The sequence below is a fragment of the Triticum urartu genome, chromosome 4 (genome assembly GCF_003073215.2).
Source record: "Triticum urartu cultivar G1812 chromosome 4, Tu2.1, whole genome shotgun sequence".
Lineage (NCBI taxonomy): Eukaryota > Viridiplantae > Streptophyta > Magnoliopsida > Poales > Poaceae > Triticum > Triticum urartu.
Window position 1 is genome coordinate 525103655 of NC_053025.1, and position 21660 is coordinate 525125314.

The window sequence follows — 21660 nt, forward strand, 5'->3', positions numbered from 1 at the left end:
TCTTTGTTTTTATTCTTTAGGAACTGGAGAAATCCAAGTTTCTTTATAAACACTGAATCACTCCGGTATTTTAAATTGAAGTTGTACGTGTTTCAGAAATGGGATTTATTTTTTCAAAAAACATTTTAAACAACACTATATTTTTAGTTTCACCTTTCCGACTTTCTAATAAATATTGACCTTCTTGGTTATTTAAATTTGAACTTCAAGTTTTCTTATTTAGAAGTAATCCCTTTTTTATGATTTTCCCCACCACACATTCCATCCCTATCCTCTTCCATCTTACATCATCTTCTCAGCCACGCACGCCACACTACACGATCCTTTTCTACAACCTCATCTAGGAAAATAATACGTAATGGAGTACATCCAGCATTCAGGATGAACCGGCGGTGAATTTTGTTTGCTTCTTGCTACCTGCCACGACCAATGCCTAGAATGGAATACAACAGAAGGGGGTGAGGATGTGAGCAGCGTAGTGCTGCGGAGGGGCACGACTTCGGCCTACAGTTTTCTCTAATGATGTTTTTAAGCATATATATGTAGTCGAACTTGGCGTACAGTCGTAGTAGAACTTCACTATGCCGTATACGTGTCATATTTTTATAGTAGAACTTAACTGTATGTCTCTAGACTTGTTGTGTAGAACTTCCCGAGTTCTGCTTTAGATACAAATAAAAGTAGCTTATGTAGGTCGAACACAAAGACAAATCAGCTGGTCATGGGAGGTTTCATGGAGTCAAGTGTGCTTGCACTGAAATACAAAACTACACAAAACAATTTTCATTGAGGCATTAACACGGACACTTTGAAGTGCACCCTAGAGTGCCATTGATCCTCGCCGGCGGCCGCTTCATGACTGCCACACGACCACACTTCTTTTGGTCCCCAGAAGTGTTCAGAGAGAAAATAGTTGTAGCCTGAAAATGCCCAGGCACACAAAAAAGTTCAAATAGAAAAAAGCTCAGAGAGAATTAACAGCCTTAGCCTGAACACAAATAGATGAAATTTCAGAGAAAAATACCATCGCCGTTCTCTTTCTCTATCGGCGGCAGTAGAAATGCACAAATTGAAATAACTATATATAAGTTCGTGCACTTTTTTCCTGATGTTGTGGATTAATTTAATCCCTAATGTAAACCTCTAGCTAATTCAGACCAAGTAGAATAGTGTTAACCTTCTGACAATAATCTGCCAATGTTGATGCATCCAGATAACCAATAGGCAATGAACTTTGTGTTAGTTAAAAGAGAGTTTTTGAGCAAATTCACTAAACACTTTAAGCATTCCTAGCATGGCCCTTGAACAGGGTTACAATAGTATGTGGCTTTGGTGACCTGAACTTCTGAAGAACAAAAAAAACTATGTATGTGAAATACCGTAACAAGTGTTAATTTTTCCAACAATAATAAAGGTGAACTTCGGTTTTCAATTTTGAACTTGTCTTATTGTTTTTAGCACATAATCAAATGGAAAAACTTGTAAAATGAAAAGGCCAACTCTCATAGGCATAACAACAAACAGGTGCAGTGCACTTAATTACAAACATAATACATCAATTTTTTTACTTTTCTTGCTCATCAAACAAGCTATTTCTCATGAGATTTGTTCCCGCATCACGGTAGCATGTATAATTGGGACAATTTGCCTAAGCTGGTAGCAATACCTTCGAAGAGGACGAGCGCCCACACAGTCGCCACATAGAGGAGAGAAGGGATGGAGCAGGGAACGTGAGGGTGGACGCAGTCATGGACGCGTCGCGCTCAGGGATGGAGGAGCCTACCGTACTGGAGGAGTCGTCCTGCTGTTGTTGCATGAAGTGGACTTCAGCAACCAACTTGTTTTGTTGACACATGCGCGAGGAGGAGGTGTGTAGCACGACGGGTCGGGGCATTAGCTGATAGACGGAGGAGCGGCGTGGATCTGCCGGTGTTGCGATGCATCTGGCGGTGGGTGGCTGTGGTTAGCAACCAGATCGGCGGTAGGAGACGGTCGGTGCTGTAGCTATGAGTAAAGGTGGGGGAGAACACGTGGTGTCTGGAGGTAGGGGCCAGACTGGGGAGCCATTGCCGACGAACAGTGGGCGGCGAGTCATTTGGCGCCCCGACTCCGGTGGTCGGTGGAGGCAGCTCCAGCGGTTTGGCACCGTCTCTGGTCGAAGGTGGGGTGGCAGGCTCGGTTCGGCGCCATTGCTGGCGAGGGTGGGGCGGCGGGCAGCGTAGGATGCCGAGATCTTGTAGGCGCCAGGTCGCAGGGGAGGAGGGACACCGGCCGCGTGGTGGTTGAGTGCAGTGGGTGCGGCGGCAGAGGTGGATCGGGGTCGGGGGAAAGATGCGGGAGGTGGGGGTAGTTTCCTTTTTTTTGCCACGAGGTGGGGCGGTTTCTGATTTCGCTGAAAAATCCCGTGAACAACTGGATCGTCCCTATATATGTGTTTGGTGTGATCCAAATAACTATTCTAATCCTGAGATTAGAATAGTTTTGTCATATATATATATAGGGTGGGTCTATTCTAATAACACCCCTTAAGACCTTATTCTCATAACATCAAAGCCTTATTCTGCTAACAGTTTCGCACATAACAAACCCACAGACCGAACTCCTCTCACAAAACAAACCGAGTAACCTCCCCCACTTAACCGACCTTCTTCCCAGTCAACCCCCACCTCTCTCCCACGTTCCTCCCGCTCCACCCCCAACCTCCACCTCCCTGGCAGCCCCTGCAACCTACTGCCCCCGCCACCCTACCAACTACCCTCATCGCCGCTGCCGGACTGGAGGCGCGCCGCCTTGCCGCCCCCGGATCCTACCGCGCGCCGCCGCATCACCTTCCTCCGCCACAGCACCGCCTCCCACCCCGCACCGCCGCACCACCTCCCGCCGTCCGCCACACCACCTCCAGCCCCGCCCCGCCGCACCACCTCCCGCCCGCCCCGCAGCACCACCTCCCACCTTCCGCCGCACCACCTCCTGCCCGCCCCGCCGCACCACCTCCCGCCCCTACCGCCGCACCACCTCCTGCCCCGCGCCACCGGACCACCTCCCGCCTTGCTTCGTCGGACCACACACGGAACCGTCGCCGGGTGGACCCTTCGCTGGAGCATCTCCTGCCCCATCTGCCGACGAGGGGAGGAAGTCAGAGAAGGGGGGCGACCACCTCTTCGTGCACTTAGGCTTCGCACCTGGTGCAGTGCAATTAGATCCCACGAGTAGTGCGCCCTCGTGTGGTTCATCCAATTTTTTTGCTATCTGACTGTAAACCAACTGAAGGAAAATTTGCTATCTTCAGTTTCTTTTGTATATGCCTGCAGTGCGGTGTGTGTATGTCTACAGTACACCCCATCGGTCATGTGTTTTTTTAGAAGACAATTTGTATTGTCGCATGTGGCCGTTTCACTTGTTTTCTGTATGCTTGCAATGCGGGTGTATGTACGTTTGCAGTGCACTCTTGTGGTTCCCTTTGTAAAACAATAAAAAATCAACACAGAAAAGAAGTTTGTTTCTTTTTAGATGAAGTCCACTAGTTTCTGCCCTACGATTCACTTTCACCAACCGAAAACAATGCAGTTCTCTAGTCTGGGCCACGTGGTTCACTAACTTTGAATATGAGGTTCACAAATAAGCGTAAAAAACTTAGTAAAAAGAGAAAACTTACGGGGTTCACTTGCCCGTCCAATGCAGTGCGGTTTTCATTCTGAAGCAGTGCGGTCGGCTGTATGATGTTGTTCACCCCGTAAGTGCAAAAAATTGTTACGGAAACAAAAAAAGTAATGCAGTTCACTTCTTGATAGTGTTGTGGTTCATTTACACCCAATGTAAAGTGCACTCTACTTTTTCGTCCTTGAAAAAATTACGTTTGAATAAAACAAACCATGTAGTTCTCTTACCCGTCTGATGCAGTGCGGTTTTTCGACCGATGCAGTGCGGTTTTCAGTCGGATGAAGTACCCACGTCAATTTGGGTGTTGCGAAAAACAAAGTGTCCGCATTTCGGTAAATTTAAAACTGCTCCTAAACCGTAAGAAACTAGAGAGAGTGTTCTACATGAAAAAGTTGCGTCTCGTCGATATCTTTCCAACGGCATATCATTTGAATCATTTCGACAATCGGTTTGTAAAAATTTCACGAAAAACGGCCGCTGCCTCTCGTCGTCCGCCGCACGATTTTCAAAATTAACTTAAAACTGTAAGGAATCTCAAAACCATTTCTACATATGAAAGTTGCGCCTTGTCCAGAGCTTTCCAACGACATATTACACGCCTCGTTTCGACAAACGGTTCAAAAACTAGAGCGAAAACAGTACCGAAAATTGCAAAAAATACAAAAAAACAGACTTCCGCGATTTAGTAAATTTGAAACTACTCTTAAACCGTAACGAATTAGAGAAAGCAATAGTTATGAAAAAGATGTGCCTGGACGATATATATCCAACGGTGTATCATTTTCCTAATTCCGACAAGCGGTTTAGAAAAAAACATGAAAAACGTTCGCTGCCACTCTTTGTGGGTCGCATCGTTTTTGAAACTGCTCTTAAACTGCGGGGAATCTCGAAAAGTGTTCAACATGGCGAAGTTGCGCCTAATCTGTAGCTTTCCAATGGTATATTACATGCCTTGTTCCGATGAACGGTTAAAAATTAGAGCAAAAACAGTACCGAAAAAACACTACGCGCAGTTTTTTCCGACGCGAAGTTCACTAGTCTCTGTAATGTAGTGCTCTTGCTAAAGAAAGTGGAGTGCCCTCGCGTTGAGCATGCAGTGCGGAAGTGTTATCAGAATAACTATTCTGATAATATTATCAGAATAGACGGGCTGTATATATATATATATTATATAGGGTTGCGCTATTCGTCACCCTGGGTGAGGAATAGTTATTCTTCACCCCCCCTCTATTTTACCATCAATGCACCGTAATTTTACGTTCCGTAAGTTTTGTCTTATTTCCGACGCAAAAAGAGACCGTAAGAAAATATATAATCGCCATAAAAATATTTTATGTTATGTAAAATTACAAATGTAAAAACATAGTCTAAAATACAAATAAACTGTAAATTTTCTTGTCTTATGACCTATATTTTTATTTTCTTATGTCAAATTTTATGTAGTGAATCAATAGGAATGTAACTATTTGAATTCCAAACGTAATTTAATTATAAAATGATCGTAAGATTACCTCGGGTGAGGAATAATTTATTCTGCACCCTGGGTGATGAATAGTAACACTATATATATATATATAAACATTATTCTAATCACGGGATCAGAATAATATTCTGATCACAACCTGAACTGCCTGAGTAACGCGCCTGGACTTTCCTCTGTACGAACCCGACCTTCGGGCTATGTTCGCAACCGTAGTTTCCCCCGCGAATTATTCTGTTTAGTCGTGTTCTATATGATGTTGGTGTAATCTAGAAACGTTTTTAGCAACTAAATACCGGTTTTAAATAGGAATCTCGCTCGTTGGCGGATTTTGCTCTCGGGTCGTGATGAAATTGCGTTTTTTGCAATTTTACTGCCTGAATTGTTCGACCTGAACTTCTCTCAGTGCTAGGTTGAACTTCCGCCAACATTGCCCAAACGGGGCTTGCGACATACCGTTGGAAAGCTATGGACACCAGTATCATGACCAAAGTTAAATTTTTGGCAAAATGTAAGCGGTTTAAAAGCAGTTTTGAAAACCGTTTTTTCCTCATACAAACAATGTGAATCTTATTTTCGATCACATTTCTAAACCGTTTATCGGAATGAGGCAAATAATATGGCGCTGGAAAGCTGCTGCAAAACCGCTCCTTCCACATGTTGAAAGTTCTCTCTAATTCCCTATGGATAAAGAGTAATTTGGAAAATCATAGAATTTCGCAAACGGAACATCCAAGTTCGTATTTTCGATGTCATTTCTGAACGACTAATCCAATTGAGGCAAATAATATGGCGTTGGAAAGATTATGCAAATGCACTACTTTTTTCATATTAAAAGTTTTTTCTGATTTTGAACGGTTTAAAAATAATTTAGAAAATGATACAAGTTCCACCGAGTTCGTATTTTCGAGCTAACTTTTTAACCGTATGTCCGAATGCAGCAACTGATATGGCATTGGAAAGCTTGAACAAATGCGAAACTTTTTTGTATATATTGTTTCTCCAAATTCCTTACGGTCTTAAGTGAATTTTGAAAATAGCTAAAAATGTAATTTCTACAAACTCTAACGGAATGAGGCAAAAAATATACCGATGAAAAGCTACAGAAAATGCGAAACTTTCCCATGTTGATGGTTTTCTCTGATTCCTACCCGTTTTCACGTAATTTCGAAAACGGCGAGATCATTCGTTTTGCCTTTATCGTGAAACAGATTCTTTGAAAATGCACCGCGTGAAGAACCTGAACTTCTCGGCGCGTGTACCTGAACTTGATCTGTTTTTCACATGATTTTTTTGCTCGTAGCTCTCCATCCACTACTCGCAGCTCTCCATCCACTCACCGAAATTGAGCAAGTGATATACCGGTGGAATGCTGCTGTAAGCACACAATTTTCCCGTGTTGATCGTTTTTTCATACTCGCGATGATTTTAGAAGTTTTTCATCTGAAATTCATTCAGCATAGTAGTTGAACTTCGAGCTGTTTTCACGTTGAACTTATGTGACGTACTTTCGTTTGTAATTATCTCATTCATTCCTTAGTGTTACACAAATGATATTCTTTTTGTACAAACCTCTCTCACAATAATTTTTTTAACTTTCTCTGTCGAAGGACTTGAACTTATAACAACAACAACACTTTTAGACTTTGCTTTTATATTATCTTTTTAATACAAAATGCACACCGTGTAGTACGTGAACTTGTGGCAGTTATCGATCTGAACTTCTCTCAGTTATGTGAAAATATCTTCATTTTTCCTCACCTAAAATGCACACCATGCAGTACGTGAACTTTCGACAGTTATCAACTTGAACTGCTCTTTGGATTGAGAGTATTATTTTAAAACACCAAAACAAAAAATTATTTGTTTTGAACATCTAAATACACGGCGAACTTCTTTGATAAGAATTTTTGAACTTTTCCTAGTCGAGCACTTGAACTTCTATCAACAAAATTTTTAGACTTTGCCTTTTTATTTTTACTTTTCTCATATGAAATGCACACCATGCAGTACATGAACTTCTAGCAATTATCAAACCAAACTTCTCTCTATTTCGCTTTGCTAACAGAAAAGGTCCGAGTTTTTATATACATCGAACCTCTCTAACCTTCTTATTTGAACTTCTTTGTGTACTTTTTAGAAATGTGAAAATTAGAGTTTTGTTAGAAACATCAAACTTCTTCGTTATTTTCAACTGAACTTATTGGTTTTATTCTTTAGTAATCGAAAATCTGAATTTTTTAAATAAATATCAAACTGCTACGCTTTTTCCAACTGAACTTCTTTGTTATTTTGGATTAAACTTATTGGTTTTTTTCTTTAGTAACCGAAAAATCGAGGTTTCAAATATAATATCAAACTGCTCCATTTTTTAAATTTGAACTTCTTCATTTTATTTCTTTTTAGTAATGGAAAAAAATTCTAGGTATATAATAAACATCAAACCGCCCATTAATTTTAAGTGGAACTTCCGGCTTTCTTTATAAATTAGAAAGATCCAACGAAATCCATGTGAATTGTTTGAACTTTTTTGTTTGTCATTTTCTTTGACCTCTCCATTTTTCTTAATTTTGAACTTTCAGAGATAACAAGTCCATGTATACATGAACTTCTCGACGATATGTCCCTGACAGGCTCAAGTTTTATGCATTTGTATATAAAAGGAGGAAATAAAAATAGAAAAATGTTGGGTTCTTATGGACACCACTAACACTTTTTGTGAGCACATCATTCCACTGTAAATTTTTGCCGCAAAAAATTGCGGTTTTTGTCATTGTCAACATCAAGTAGCATAACTTGATTTTTCTCTGATGGAATTATACTAGTTGAACTGCTGCAGGTTTTTTGTTGAACTGCTACTGAATGATGGCACAAAATGATTTCTTGTGCGCTCCCGTGTATACGCGCAACACGCGAAGCATCAACCTTCATATACATGAACTTCTATCATTCGTATTTTTGAACCTTTTTTGCATTTTATGTATAATGAAATTTCTACTGTCACCACACAGAGATTCCTGATCGGAGGCGAAATCTTCAAGAAAAACTGATTAGTGCTCTCGTCGGCCACAAATGTCTCTATCTCTCTTCATAAAACACATGGCTTGATACACAAGAACAATTAACACTCCATGGCGTTGATGCATTTTTGGAAATAAACCTGTCAAACTGAAATCAACGAACTAAAACACCATCTTTTTGCACCTACACATACAGCCGAACTTCAGAACACGTGCATGCGTGCTCGGTCGATGCGCTGACGGATCAAAGTGCATGCGTGCTGCAGGAGGGCGCGTCGTAGTAGAGGGAAGATCGCACCAGAGGGGAGGGCAGGCCACGCCGGAGCGAAGTGATGGTCGCACCAGAGCGGTGAACCTCTCTCACACAGAGGTGGAGGGGAGGGAAGGCCACGAACGGCGGCGTGCATCGAGGGGTGCTGTTGTCGTCGGGTTCCCGGGCGGCGGCTGTAGGGATCATGACGCGCGGGGGTTGAATCATGGAGCGCAACTACTTGGCGCGCGGGCGCATGGAGAAGGTGCGGGCGGCACGAGGTGGCACTCGTCGGCGGCGCGGCACGGCCGCGGTGGCGGGATCCAGCGGTTGGGCGCACGGCTGCAGCGACGGGATACGACGGTTGGGGGGCAGGGCCACGACGACGGGATCCGGTGATTTGAGGTGGGGCAGGCCATGGGAGGCCCTTGGAGGTGAGGATGGGGGCGCGGCGGCGGGGTTCTCCGTGGAGGGCATGCGTCGGCGTGGGGATGGGGGATCCAGGGAGGTGGCTCGGTGTGGGTCATGCGGGGGTGGCCGGGGAGGGAGGCGGCGGTGGCTTGGCGGGCCGGAGAGGGATGAGGCGGTGGCTACGCGGGCGAAGGAAGGCGGTGGCCACGCCGGCAAGGGAGGGAGGCGACGGTGGCCGAGCCGGCCAGGGAGGGAGGCGGTGGTGGCGGCGTGATGCAGATCGTAGGAGAGGGGAGATGGGGTCGGGGAGGGGATCATGGGGTGAGTGGTCAGGGGTGGGTGGAGATTGTTTTTTCCTTTTTATCATCTACTGTGGCGATTCGGGAGTTCGGGAGCATCGGTCGCCTCCTATATAGCACTCGTGATCCAAATAACTATTCTAATTCTGGGATTAGAATAATGTTGTCCTATATATATATATACATTGTAGTTAAACTGTATCCTGCTTGGAGTAATACACCTTATATTGTTAGTATATATTATTACTCAATAGTATTGAATTAAAGCTATTCATTTCTTCTATTACACTCTAAATGAATTTCTACTAAACCGGATAAAAGAGAACACTACAACAACCACTTAAAAAATAGTCATAGCTACACAAGCATGTAATGATATGTACTTATTGGTATATTCTACCAAGGAATATAATTCAAGCTACTTGCCATTGTTTTATTTTTGCAGATGGAGGTGGATTATAATGCTTTGGCTAATAACACCAACCTTACAGCCATATCATTTATGAATAACTCTGACAAGGTAATGTAAGTTCCTTCTACTGATAATATTTGTACAAACTTTGCACAGTATATTTGGATGAGAGGTAATATAAATTTGCTACTATCAGTACGATAAGAAAAGGAGATGTTCTCTACTAAAGTAGAGATGTTACAAGTTGCTCTATGTTTCAGAACATATTCAGTTGTTGTATGTGGCCATGCGGTTGTTGTATGTGATTGTTGTAACATCTCCCTGTTAATATTTGTACAGACTTTGCACACTATATTTTGATGAGAAGTAAGATAAGCTTGTTACATGTTAAGATGATAAAAAAAATGGACTTGTTCTCTACTATAGTAGAGATTACTCTAGAGATGTTACTGGTTGCTCTATATTTCAGAACATATGCATCTGTTGCATGTCATTGTTGTAACTTCTTCCTTAAGTTCTGAGTGCATTTTTTGTATGTAACATCTTCTGATTTTTTGCAGGTTTCCCAAAGGTACACAAGTTCACTAAGGTTTGGAGGATCTTCAAGCTGCTGGAGATTTGGAAGACCTACAATTAAGTTGGAGTGATAATGTCATATGTATTGTTTGTGAACCCAAAAGACTTGCTCTACTCATTTTGGTTGTGTGGCACACATCTAGAAACATATGTACATCTCTTGTGACACTACTTTATTTTGGTTGTGCCAAACATATATGTACTCCTTTTGTGGCACAACCTCCTTATATATGGTCGTTTTGTTTATTGAATGAAGTTTAAGATTTTGATGAAGCATGTGTGTTACTTTGATTGAATGCATGTATAAATTGTGTGATATGTCCAGATTGCCTAGACATATAATGGATGGATATTACATAATACGGATGCCTAGAAATTTTTTCTAGCCAAATCACTTTGCTGGCGTAATATCTGCCGGGTAAATGTGCTTGTGCAGGCAGTTGGGCTGTCGGTAATTGTAGTTTCACTTGCCTTGACCAATCTGCCGGGAGAAAATTGACTATCGTCAAATGCATGCGCCAGGGCAGAAAAACTGTCGGGAGAAGTTTATCTGCCGGGACAAGTAATCCCCGGCAGCCGTTCTCGTGGCAGTTCTATCTGCCGGGAGAACCACAGTCTCGGCAGTTTATCTGCCCTTTAAAAGCCTTCTCCAGACAGATTTTGTGTCCTTGCATCAGTGTTGTGGTGTAGTGATCTGAACAGAAAGTTCAAGAAAAGAGCTTTGATTTGCAAAAAGAATCAATCGAATCGGTGCTACGAAACTCAAATTACTATCAAAAGAAGTTCAAATTCAAATCTTCTTGAAACCAAATTTTAAATTTTCAAAATCATGTTCAAGTTGATTATCTGGACAGAGGGGAACAAGACGAAGATTTTGGCGTTGGTTTCACTAAATTTGGACAAACGAGCAAAAAGTAGCGGAGGTTTGAAGATCAGGGATTAATCTACAACAAAAGTAAATACGGATAGGTCCCTAGACCAAAATAAACAGAAAAAAGAAAAATCTACGGAACGCACGTTCGCTATCAAACGTAAACGAATGAAGTCATTCGTTATGAGAAACTAACGGGTGAATGTTTGATAAACAGAAAACCCTAGAAGTAAAACCGATCTAAACTAATAAACCAAAGAAAAATCGGGCGGGGTTTTCAGTTTTGTACCGGTTCGGGTAAAAGAAACCGGCGGCGGCGGCGGTCAACGCCGACGTCAACGAGGTGGGCGGCGGCTCCGGCGAGCGGGCGATGGAGGCTTTGCGGCGCGGGGATGCGGCGCGGTGGAGCTGGCGGCGCGGGCGGTGGCTTGCGGTGGCGGCGGCGCAAAGCAGCGGCGGCGACACGAGCGGTTGTGGCTGGTGGGGTCAGGAGAGAGTGGTCGAGGGGCACCTATTTAAGAGAGGAGGGGGCGGCGGCAACTTGGAGAGGGGGTCGTGGCGGCGGGCGTGTCCGGCTTTGACTCCTGCTGGAGTCCGGCGGCGGCACGGCGGGAAGGCGACGACGCTCGGCTAGGCCAGCCCAGTTCGGAGTTTTTTTAAAATAATTTTCACCGAACGGAAAAATCTAAAATAAATAAAAATTCTAAAATTTCGAAAAATAATTTTCACGGTCCTCTCCTAATATTTAGGACAACACGAACATTTTTCTGGGCTAAAATGCAATTTTGACAAATGCAATTTTGAAAAATGCAATTTTTTCCTAATAAATAAAATCTCAAATAAAAATCCAATAAATTATATATTTTTATTCAAAATTACATTTCCATTATTTCCTCTGTTTTGAAGAAGTCATATTATCTTCTCTCATTATTTATTTATTTCGAAATAATTTTGGAAAATTTAATTTCAAATAAAAATTCACTTTGATCCAAATTTTCCAATTTTGAAAATGGTCCTTGAGTTGCTTAAGGTCTTTTAGGATCAAAATGTTCAAATAAAAACAAACAAAAATGCAAAGAGCATGAATGCATATGATGACCTAATGATTAACATCCAAAATGAAAATTGGGATGTTACAAACCTACCCCCCTTAAGATGAACCTCGCCCTCGAGATTCGGGTTGGCTAGAAAATAGGTGTGGGTGGTCTTTTGGTAGGTCTTCTTCTCGCTCCCAGGTGGCTTCTTCCTCAGTATGGTGGCTCCGCTGAGTTTTGCAAAATTTGATGACCTTGCTGCGTGTAACTCGACTGGCAAACTCGAGAATCTTGACGAGTTTGTCCTCGTAGTTTAGGTCACTCTCCAACTGAATTACTTCCAGGGGCACTGTATCCCTCAGAGGGATATCGGCCATCTCGCCATGGCACTTCTTCAACTAGGAAACGTGAAACACATCATGCACTCCTGAAAAACCTTCGGGTAACTCCAACTTGTAGGCCACTTCTCCCATACATTCCAAAACTTGGTATGGTCCTACAAATCTTTGAGATAACTTTCCTTTAACTCCAAATCGTTTGACTCCTCGCAGTGGTGACACACGAAGATATGCCCTGTCTCCGATTTCATAGACTACCTCTTTGCATTTAGTGTCAGCATAACTCTTCTTCCTGGACTGAGCTACCTTCAGTCTATCACGAATCAACTTAACCTTCTCTTCAGATTCTTTGATTAAATCTGGTCCGAACAGCTGACGGTCTCCAACTTCATCCCACATCAATGGTGTCCTGCACCTCCTTCCATACAAAGCTTCGAAAGGGGCCATCTTCAAACTAGCCTGGTAGCTATTGTTATATGAGAACTCTTCGTAAGGCGAATTATCATCCCAACTAGATCCATAATCTATTGCACAAGCTCTCAACATGTCTTCCAGAATCTGATTGCCTCTCTTGGTCTAGCCATTTGTCTATGGATGAAAGGTTGTATTGAATTCTATCCTAGTACCCAAAGTCTGGTGTAACTAATTCCAAAACCTAGAGGTAAACTACGTTCCTCTATCTGATACGAGGGTCCTCGGAACTCCATGCAGACATACGATCCAGGTCATATATATATTGGCCAACTTCATGCTTGTGTAGGTGATTTTCACGGGGATAAAGTGAGCCACTTTGGTCAAGCAATCAACTACTACCCAAATGGAGTCGTATCCTGATCGTGTCCTGGGTAATCCGGTGATAAAATTCACGCACTACAAAAAAATACACTTCCGTGATGATACATGTTTGTCACAGTAGGTCACATTTTCTATCATGCATGTACATCCATGACAAATTTATGACAGAATCAAGATAGTCATACCTATGCTGTCATAGAAGTGTTCTATGACATTACCAAAATTATCATCACGGAAATGTCCACTTCCATGACGATAAATCGCGCATCACAGAAGTGCTTTCGTCAAGGATGACCGACACGTGGCATCCACCGTAACGGAACGCCGTTAACAGCCCCGACCAATGGGGATTTTCCACATGTAAAATCATCATTGGCTGGAGGAAACACGTGTCGGCTCACCGTTGGGACAGATGTCATCCACTCATTGGACCCAAAGCGCCGATGATACGTCGACACGTGGCATGGCCCAACAGAGGCCCATTCCTGTGAAAAGGCCGGCCCGTTTGACTTGGTCAAAAGGTGGCGGGCCGGCCGACGGCAAGCCTGTTAACGGCCTGTTCGCATATAGCCCATTTACAGCCCGCTAACCCAGGGCCCGTTTAAAGCCTATCCAAATTAGGCCCAGTAGTGTCATCTGGGCCGTCCAGTATAATTCTAGCCCGTTTTAACTTCCGGCCGATGTATGGCCCATGCTGTCTTTCGGCCCATATGAGGCCCTTATTACTCTCGGCCCATTAACGGCCCATGGTAAAACTGGCCCGTAATGAACAGTGTATCACTTTATACCCATTAACGGCACGTGGTGGAACTGGCCCGTAATGAACAGTGTATCACTTTATACCCATTAATGGCACGTGGTGAAACTGGCCCGTAATGAATAGTGTACCACTTTATGCCCATTAACGGCCCATTATTCCGTTGGGCCGTTTCCAGCCCATATTATCTTTCGACCTTCTCGGGGCCCATTTATTCTTGGGCTCATTTCCGCATTCATTTATTTACGGCCCGTTACTGTCATTTTCTGCTTGGGGGCCAAATTCAGCCCGTGGTTACAGTCGGCCCATTTGTGGCTCGTTAATACGTTGGGACGTTTTCATAGCGTCATCAAAATACGACCGATTAACGACGGCCCGTTATGGTCGGCCCATGAACGATTTTAATTCTAGCCCATTTACGGCCATAATGTGGTCTGTTATTGGCCCATGTTTGGCCATCCGATCATACGACCCGTAGAAGGCCCATTGATGATACGGCCCATTGTGTCTACGGGCCGTATTAGGTCCATTGTTTCTACGCCACATAGAAGGCCCATTGTTTCTACGGTCCTTAGAAGGCCCATTGTTTCTACGGCCCGTAGGAGGCCCATGTTAACTATAGCCGGTGGGCATCAAAGTTCGCCACCAGTGCAAATATAGGGAACACCCTACACTATACAAAAATGGCTTGCCCTTTTCTTCAGCCGGTGGCTGCACGTTAAGAACAAATTTTGTATTGCACCAAAACAAATTACAACTATAAAACAAAAGGAAGGTTGGCATAAAAGTTATCAGTCTAGCAGATAAATGCACCACCAGAAGTCCAGAATCTCAGTTCATTTGACCTGACTATTATGTTTTCATGTTGTATTGTCCGATGGGGCACCATAACCTTCGCCTTCAGTTCTCCTAGGCTCCTGAACAACATAACAAATGTCTGATAGTCTGGTTTCAAAACCATGCATATCTTGACAACATCGAACAATGTCTCTCCTTGTTTCACAAAGGGTCTCTGTTAGGGAATGGACTTGTGTCTGGAGCGCAGATACAACATTGTTTTGAGCTTGCATATCTTGATCATGAGGCAGTTTGGACGAGATTTCCTTAACAACCAAGCTAGTATTACGCAGGAACGTGCTTTTGGCACTGTTAGTGGACATGTACTGACCCACTGCAGCAAGACCTGACATTGCGGTTATAGTTGCCTCGCCACCTTCAAAAGGTAGTGGTTCCACCATTTTCCATAGCTCACTGAAAAGTTGTGGTTTTACATTAGTAGTACCAGAACAGAAAATATTAAGGAGGCAGCAAAACCGAACAAAATAGTTTTGGTATATATACAGAACTTATTCAGGTGAACCCATGTAAAATCATAGTTGTATTTTATTGCAAAGTACATAATAAAATCAGGTTCCAAACATATGACCATGTACCATCGCTAATGTATTGTCTATTTCTTCACATTGTATTGAGGGCTAAGGATAAAGAGACGAAGTTTATAATACGATAAGTATAGTATGACATCATTCATATCACAAAAGAACTAAGAACAGAAAAACATGCAATTGTAACGTTGTGTGGGCAAGTCCAGCACGGAACTAGATTACAGGTCAAGATCAAAGGAACGTCACTCCTCTCTTTAAAACCTTGTAAGGTGCAATGATACGCTAAGACAATTGTGTATAAAATTGAAAGGAGTAATAGACATTGGATGCAAACCATGGAGTTCAAGGCGCAAGTCGGAGTAAGTAGTAGTTAAAAGGCATGAGGATTAAGGACTTACAACATCGGCTTTGACTGGTGTAGTCATGCCCTTCTTCTTGCTGGTGTGACAGTCCTTGAAGATTTCCACAACATTTGGTTCAGGTACTTTTTGGTCCTTGCGGGCTTTCCTTTGCATTTGGAACAAGTCAATATAGATCTGATAATATGGTACATCGAAAAGAGTGAAACAACAGCTAATTACAAGAGCCTCGCAGTGTGCAATATAGCTGCGAGATCCTGTCGTCTATTGGAATTTCACTTTCGTACGGTTGGCCTTGTTCTGTGAACAGTTCACCTACAAGAAGATAGATTTGTGTGGCACATGCGTAAATAGGACTTAAACATATGATCTGATCACATAGATATAATGTACCTGATACTTCTGATCGGACCATTGTTTAACAAGGCCTCTCTAGTCTTCATCAGATATATTTTCCACTGGAGATATTTGGGCAAGTTCACTGTTAGCCTTGCCTTCAAAGCGAGATTTCCTCAAGTTATACCGATACTGTCGCAGAGCAGACTTGAAAACATGGGTGCAAGCTTGTCTGGATGCATCATCTTGGCTATCCAACTTGAACCTCATTTGTTGAAAAGTATGGGAGTCTCATTATCAGCAACCTAGAAAGTATTGGACAGAGCAAGACGATATTACTAGTTTCCATACATAGCCATACTTACAGATAAATGGTCGGGGAAGGTGTTGAACTGGGTTTCTTCTTTGTCATTCCTGTACTGAATCCATGTTGGGAGGATACGTACATGACACCTAACAGCAACCGCTACCTCTGATACTAACTTGGCTGACTCTGTAGCATCACGTGGCCTTTTTAAACCTACCTCAAAATGGATCTCCATTCTTCCTCCTCTAGATTTAGTTAACCTATCGAGCATTATCCCTGATGTTTGTTTCCTCTTGCGCCTAGGTGCTAGTCCAACAACAAACATAGGAAGTGTTAGTGTACATCAAACTGTGAGACTACATATAAAGAAGCATGCAACTGTAACTTGACTCCAGCAACTACCTTCTTGCTGTTGAAGCTCACAAAGTTCATCTGATCTTGCCAACTCATCTTGTGTCAAGAGTGCTTCCGAAGTAGTGTCAGGTGGCAAGGGAGCTTGGGAATGTGCTGCTAGCTGAGTTGACCAATGAGTAAATCGTGCAACTGGTGGTACTGTGGAAGGTGTTGCAACAACTAGGATTGTCTCTGCTTGTTTGGTGGCGGCTATTTGTTTCTGTTTGTCTTGTTCTGCAGATCGTGTAGCATGGGATACCCTGTCGGTACAATTTTCCGCTGGACTTTGACCTTCTATTGCACCATCTGATGAGGACACCACAACCATCGACAAGTCTCCAACAATTATAAGTCCAATCACACGAAGTCGCGCCAAACAAATAAGTGACCAGGTGAACGCTAACTTAAGTTTACCTTGTAACCTTGATGACACAACTATGCTTTCATCTCCATTGTTGTTGGTTGAACTTATGTATAACATGGAAGCAATCCAACAACCTATGAGCTCTTGAAGCAACCGCTTTGGAGGAACAAGTTTGGAGAAAACAAGTTGCAAGTGAAGCTGATGCTGTCAGTCTTTACCTCTGATGTTTTGGTGTGGCACACCCATGTGATGGAGAGACGGGGCCATCGGGGTACATCAACAGAAGCTACATCAAATTATCTTTCCAATGCAAAAAACCTCACATCATTTGGAGTTGTGAGTCAAAAGTTCTAGTCATTCTCGTGGAAGGTGTCCAGGCTGTCAAGACTTCACGAATTTCCAAGGAGCTCTGCAACAACTCCCAAAGTTGACTGCTTATTCACCCAAGAAAGCCAGGCAAACCTGCTTACTTTTGAAACCATTTTCACACCTAGCTAAGGGGGTTGTCCCTGCTATAAAACTCCATCTCCCCCATCCTCTAGAAAACCTTTTGTCAAACCATTCAGCTACAAGCTTATGCAGCAAGACTGCTAGAGAGATCCGAGAGATCTTGCTACCTTTGCTCTTGCGAGTTCACTCGGATTCGCGAGAAGGAGCCTCTGGTTCCCCCTAGTTTGTTCTCTACGGTTCTGGCCGTTTTGTGTGGATTAGTCCAGGTTTGTGGTTCTGCAATGTTCGGACAATGGGTTGGAGTTCTTGTAGCTTCGGTCAGCCATCCCCAGCGTACGGGTTGCATCAAACATTGGCAGGTATAAAGCTAGTTATCTCGGCTGCTTGCAGCTAGTTATCCCTCCCGATTCGATCCTACGACGTGAAGATCGGGCCACCCTCGGGCGTGAACTCGTTCATCGGGTTCCCACCTATCATCTGGCATCAGAGCTTTCGTTGACACGGTAGGATCTGTTATCCAACTTTATCTTGCTATCATCCCTTTAGATCGAGTGTTTTTCATGCTATATTTTCTATCCTAGAAGTCCAAAGCCCCACCAAAAATAAATCCAAGCCTTGTTGGTGCTGAGATCTTGTTGTTGCATACCTTGCATGTTCTTCATCTTTTAGATCTGCACCAAGTTCATCTTCATAATTGCTTTCAGATTTGGTTGTTGTGCTTTGGAAAAAGAGAGAAAAAAAGAGTGGCAAAAAAATCAAAGAGAGAAAAAAAGAGTGGAAAATGTCAAGAGAGAAAAAGAAAGTCTTGTGTAAGATCCAAAAGTTTTAGCTTGATAGAAAAAAATTCAGAAGCTTGTGTGTTTGTGTTTTTCAATCTTGGTGCAAAGATGCAGCAGATCCATCCACATATTTTTCTTGGTTTGCATCAACTTGATTTCAGCACAAGCCCCTTTTTGTTTACCCCACCGAGCTCCACCAAAAACCGAAGCTAGTTCTTTGATCCCTGTCTTTCAATCACTTTAACACATCCAGGAGAAGCACAATCTGATGTGAACTCATAAGAACTTTGGTGAGTAAGAGGTGAGGTTGTGTGATTCCACAAAATTATCATATTCCACTTTTGGCCTTAGTAACATGGCAGGATCTAGATCGAGTGTTCATGGAGAAAACCATGGGGAAGAAGATGCCCCGATCACACGTGCTGATTTTCAGGAATTACAAAACATGGTTCGAGACCTTGGAAGGATGTTTCACGAGCGACCTCCAGCAGGTGGCGATAGGGTTCGACACCGACAACACCCTATTGACCCACTTGAGGAAGTTGGGGATGAAAATTCCGTGCATGCTGCTGTGGATGGTGACTTGGAGGATGATAACAACAGCCATGGTGGACATGTGGCTACTGCTCGTGGGCGTGGTGTTGTTGCTCATGGAGGGCAGCGAGGAGGACAACTTCGAGGGCGAGGGCATGGTCCTTGTGGGCACTACTATGACCCTCATGAGCCTGTTGCTCGTGGTCATGGAGATGATTTTGATGATTATGATGGTGTCCCATACCGTCGTGCTGCTGAAGATGGGCGTCGTGCAGAACATCGTGATCGAGATGGTCGAGATGACATAGCAAGAATCAAGTTGCATATCCCCAAGTTCACAGGAAAGGAAGACCCCGATGCATATTTTGATTGGGAAGAGCAGTGTGATCAGATTTTTCGTATCCATAACCTTGCAGATCCGAAGAGAGTAAACCTTGCTTGTGTTGAGTTTTCTGGTTATGCACTCACTTGGTGGAATCAACTACAAGAAAATCAACTGCTGCTAGGCCGTGATCACATTGACACTTGGCAAGAGATGAAACAAGCCATGAGGCGAAGGTTTGTTCCTTCACAATATCAAAGAGATCTCTGAAACAGATTGCAGCGTCTTAGCCAAGGTACGCGCACGGTGGATGAGTACTATAAAGAGATGGAATTGTTGTTGGTTTGTGCTCGTATTCATGAAGATGAGGAGTCAAAGATGGCAAGATTTTTGCATGGTCTCGACAATGAAATTTCTGATTTTGTGGAGATGTTTCCCTATAACACTCTACAAGATATTTTGGAGCAAGCAAAGCGCACAGAGAGGAAGGTGCAGCAAAGTGGTCATTGACGGATATCTCATAACCGCACCACCACACCATGGCAAAGGTTGCAGCCAAGTGCCTCCCATGGTGGTTCTCAGTTTCAGCATACTTCACACCCTACTGCCACCCGGCGAACAACGGCTTCATCGGCATCATCACCAGCCCCTAGGAATGTGGACAAGCGTGCTCCTTCTACTGCTGGAAGTACCTCTAACCCCACGGCTGTAGCATCATCTCGAAGCAGAGATATTGAGTGTTGGAAGTGCAAAGGGCATGGTCACATTTCTTCTGAATGTCGAAACAAGAGAGTTCTCTTTGTGAATGAACAAGGTGAATGGGAATCTGAGAGTGAGCATGAAGATAATGGAGCATCGGGTGATCATGAGGATGAAGAGGGCGAGAAGAGTGGTTGTGATATTCAGTCCGACATGGGATATTGCTTTGTTTCTCGTTGTGTGCTTAGTGTTAATGCAGCTAGAGAAGAGAAAGGGCAGCGACATAATATTTTTCACACCCGTGGCACCATCAAGGACAAGGTTTGCACAATTATTGTTGACAATGGCAGTTCCAACAACATTGCAAGTTCAGATTTGGTAGAGAAGTTGGGACTGAAACAAAGAAGGGCACCCAAGTCCATATAAGATGCAATGGCTCAATGATTGTGGTACACATCGAGTAAGCAACATTGTCACCGTTCAGTTTTCCATTGGGAAGTACCGGGATCAAGTGGAATGTGATGTGGTGCCAATGTAAGCATGCCAATTGCTGTTGGGAAGACCTTGGTTGTATGATCATGATGTGCAAATCAGCGGCCGTACTAATCGTCTCTCATTCCAATACGAGGGAGAGCGCATATCTTTGCTCCCTTTGGCAGCCGAAGAAATATTGATGGATGATCTGAAAAAGAAAGAGAGAGTGAGCGAGAAACACTTGAGTGACATCCACCAACATAGTGAGCGAGAGAATCCAAAGCCAAATAAAACCCCACAGCTTAAATTGACCAAGACATGGGAAAAATAGGGATTAGTTATGATGTCTAGGAAAAGGGACATGAGAGAGTTGAGAGAACCCAATTCCGTGTTCTTTGTACTTTTGTACAAGGACAATTTTGTTTCTACTAATGAATTAACCTCCACCACTCCTAGTGTTGTTGTTGAAATTTTGCAGGGGTATGAAGATGTGTTCCCCGAGGAGATACCACGAGGGCTGCCACCACAAAGAGGCATTGAACACCAAATTGATTTGGTTCCAGGAGCCCCATTGCCGAACCGACCACCATACCGCACAAATCCGGAGGAAACCAAGGAGATTCAGCAACAAGTTGAAGGCCTACTAAAGAAAGGTTATGTAACGGGAAGTCTCTCTCCTTGTGCTGTACCCGTTCTTTTAGTGCCAAAAAAGATGGATCTTCCCGAATGTGTTGTGATTGTAGGCCTATTAACAACATCACCATGGGGTGTAGGCACCCCATACCTAGGCTTGATGCTATGCTTGATGAACTTAGTGGCGCCACCATCTTTTCTAAAATTGACTTGCGAAGTGGCTACCATCAAATTAGAATGAGAGAGGGTGATGAATGGAAAACTGCTTTCAAAACAAAATATGGTTTGTATGAGTGGTTAGTTATGCCATTTGGATTGACAAATGCACCTAGTACTTTCATGAGATTAATGAATCATGTGCTTAGAATGTTCATTGGCAAGTTTGTGGTTGTTTACTTTGATGACATCCTGATTTATAGCAAAACTTTGGATGAACATGTTGAACACATTCGGTGTGTGCTTGCTGTCCTAAGAGAGGAGAAATTATATGCTAACAAGGAAAAGTGCACATTTTGCATAGAAAAATTTGTGTTTCTTGGCTTTGTTGTTTCAGGTCAAGGTATGGAGGTAGATGAGGAGAAGGTCAAGGCCATCCATGAGTGGATGCCTCCACAAAATGTAAGCCAAGTACGAAGCTTTCTTGGCCTTGCTGGTTTCTACCGTCGGTTTGTGAAGGACTTCAGCACCATTGCTGCCCCAATGAATGAGCTAACCAAGAAAGA

General features: G+C 43.3%; 1 protein-coding gene across 1 annotated transcript; it reads right to left on the reverse strand.

Annotated features, from left to right (window-relative positions):
• Positions 1 to 657: 657 nt before the first annotated feature.
• On the reverse strand, positions 658 to 2325 carry LOC125554054. Its single transcript, XM_048717676.1, has 2 exons — positions 1667 to 2325; positions 658 to 920 (listed from the first exon to the last, which is right to left on the reverse strand). Exons 1-2 carry the CDS (start codon positions 1892 to 1894, stop codon positions 795 to 797), a joined length of 354 nt encoding a protein of 117 aa, XP_048573633.1. The 5' UTR covers positions 1895 to 2325; the 3' UTR covers positions 658 to 794.
• Positions 2326 to 21660: the final 19335 nt, after the last annotated feature.

Coding starts and splice junctions, on each gene's coding strand:
- LOC125554054 (XM_048717676.1), bottom strand. CDS start 1,894: ATGCCCCGACCCGTCGTGCTACACACCTCCTCCTCGCGCATGTGTCAA. Junction 921..1,666: donor GGCGCTCGTCCTCTTCGAAG/GTATTGCTACCA, acceptor GGGCATTTTCAG/GCTACAACTATTTTCTCTCT.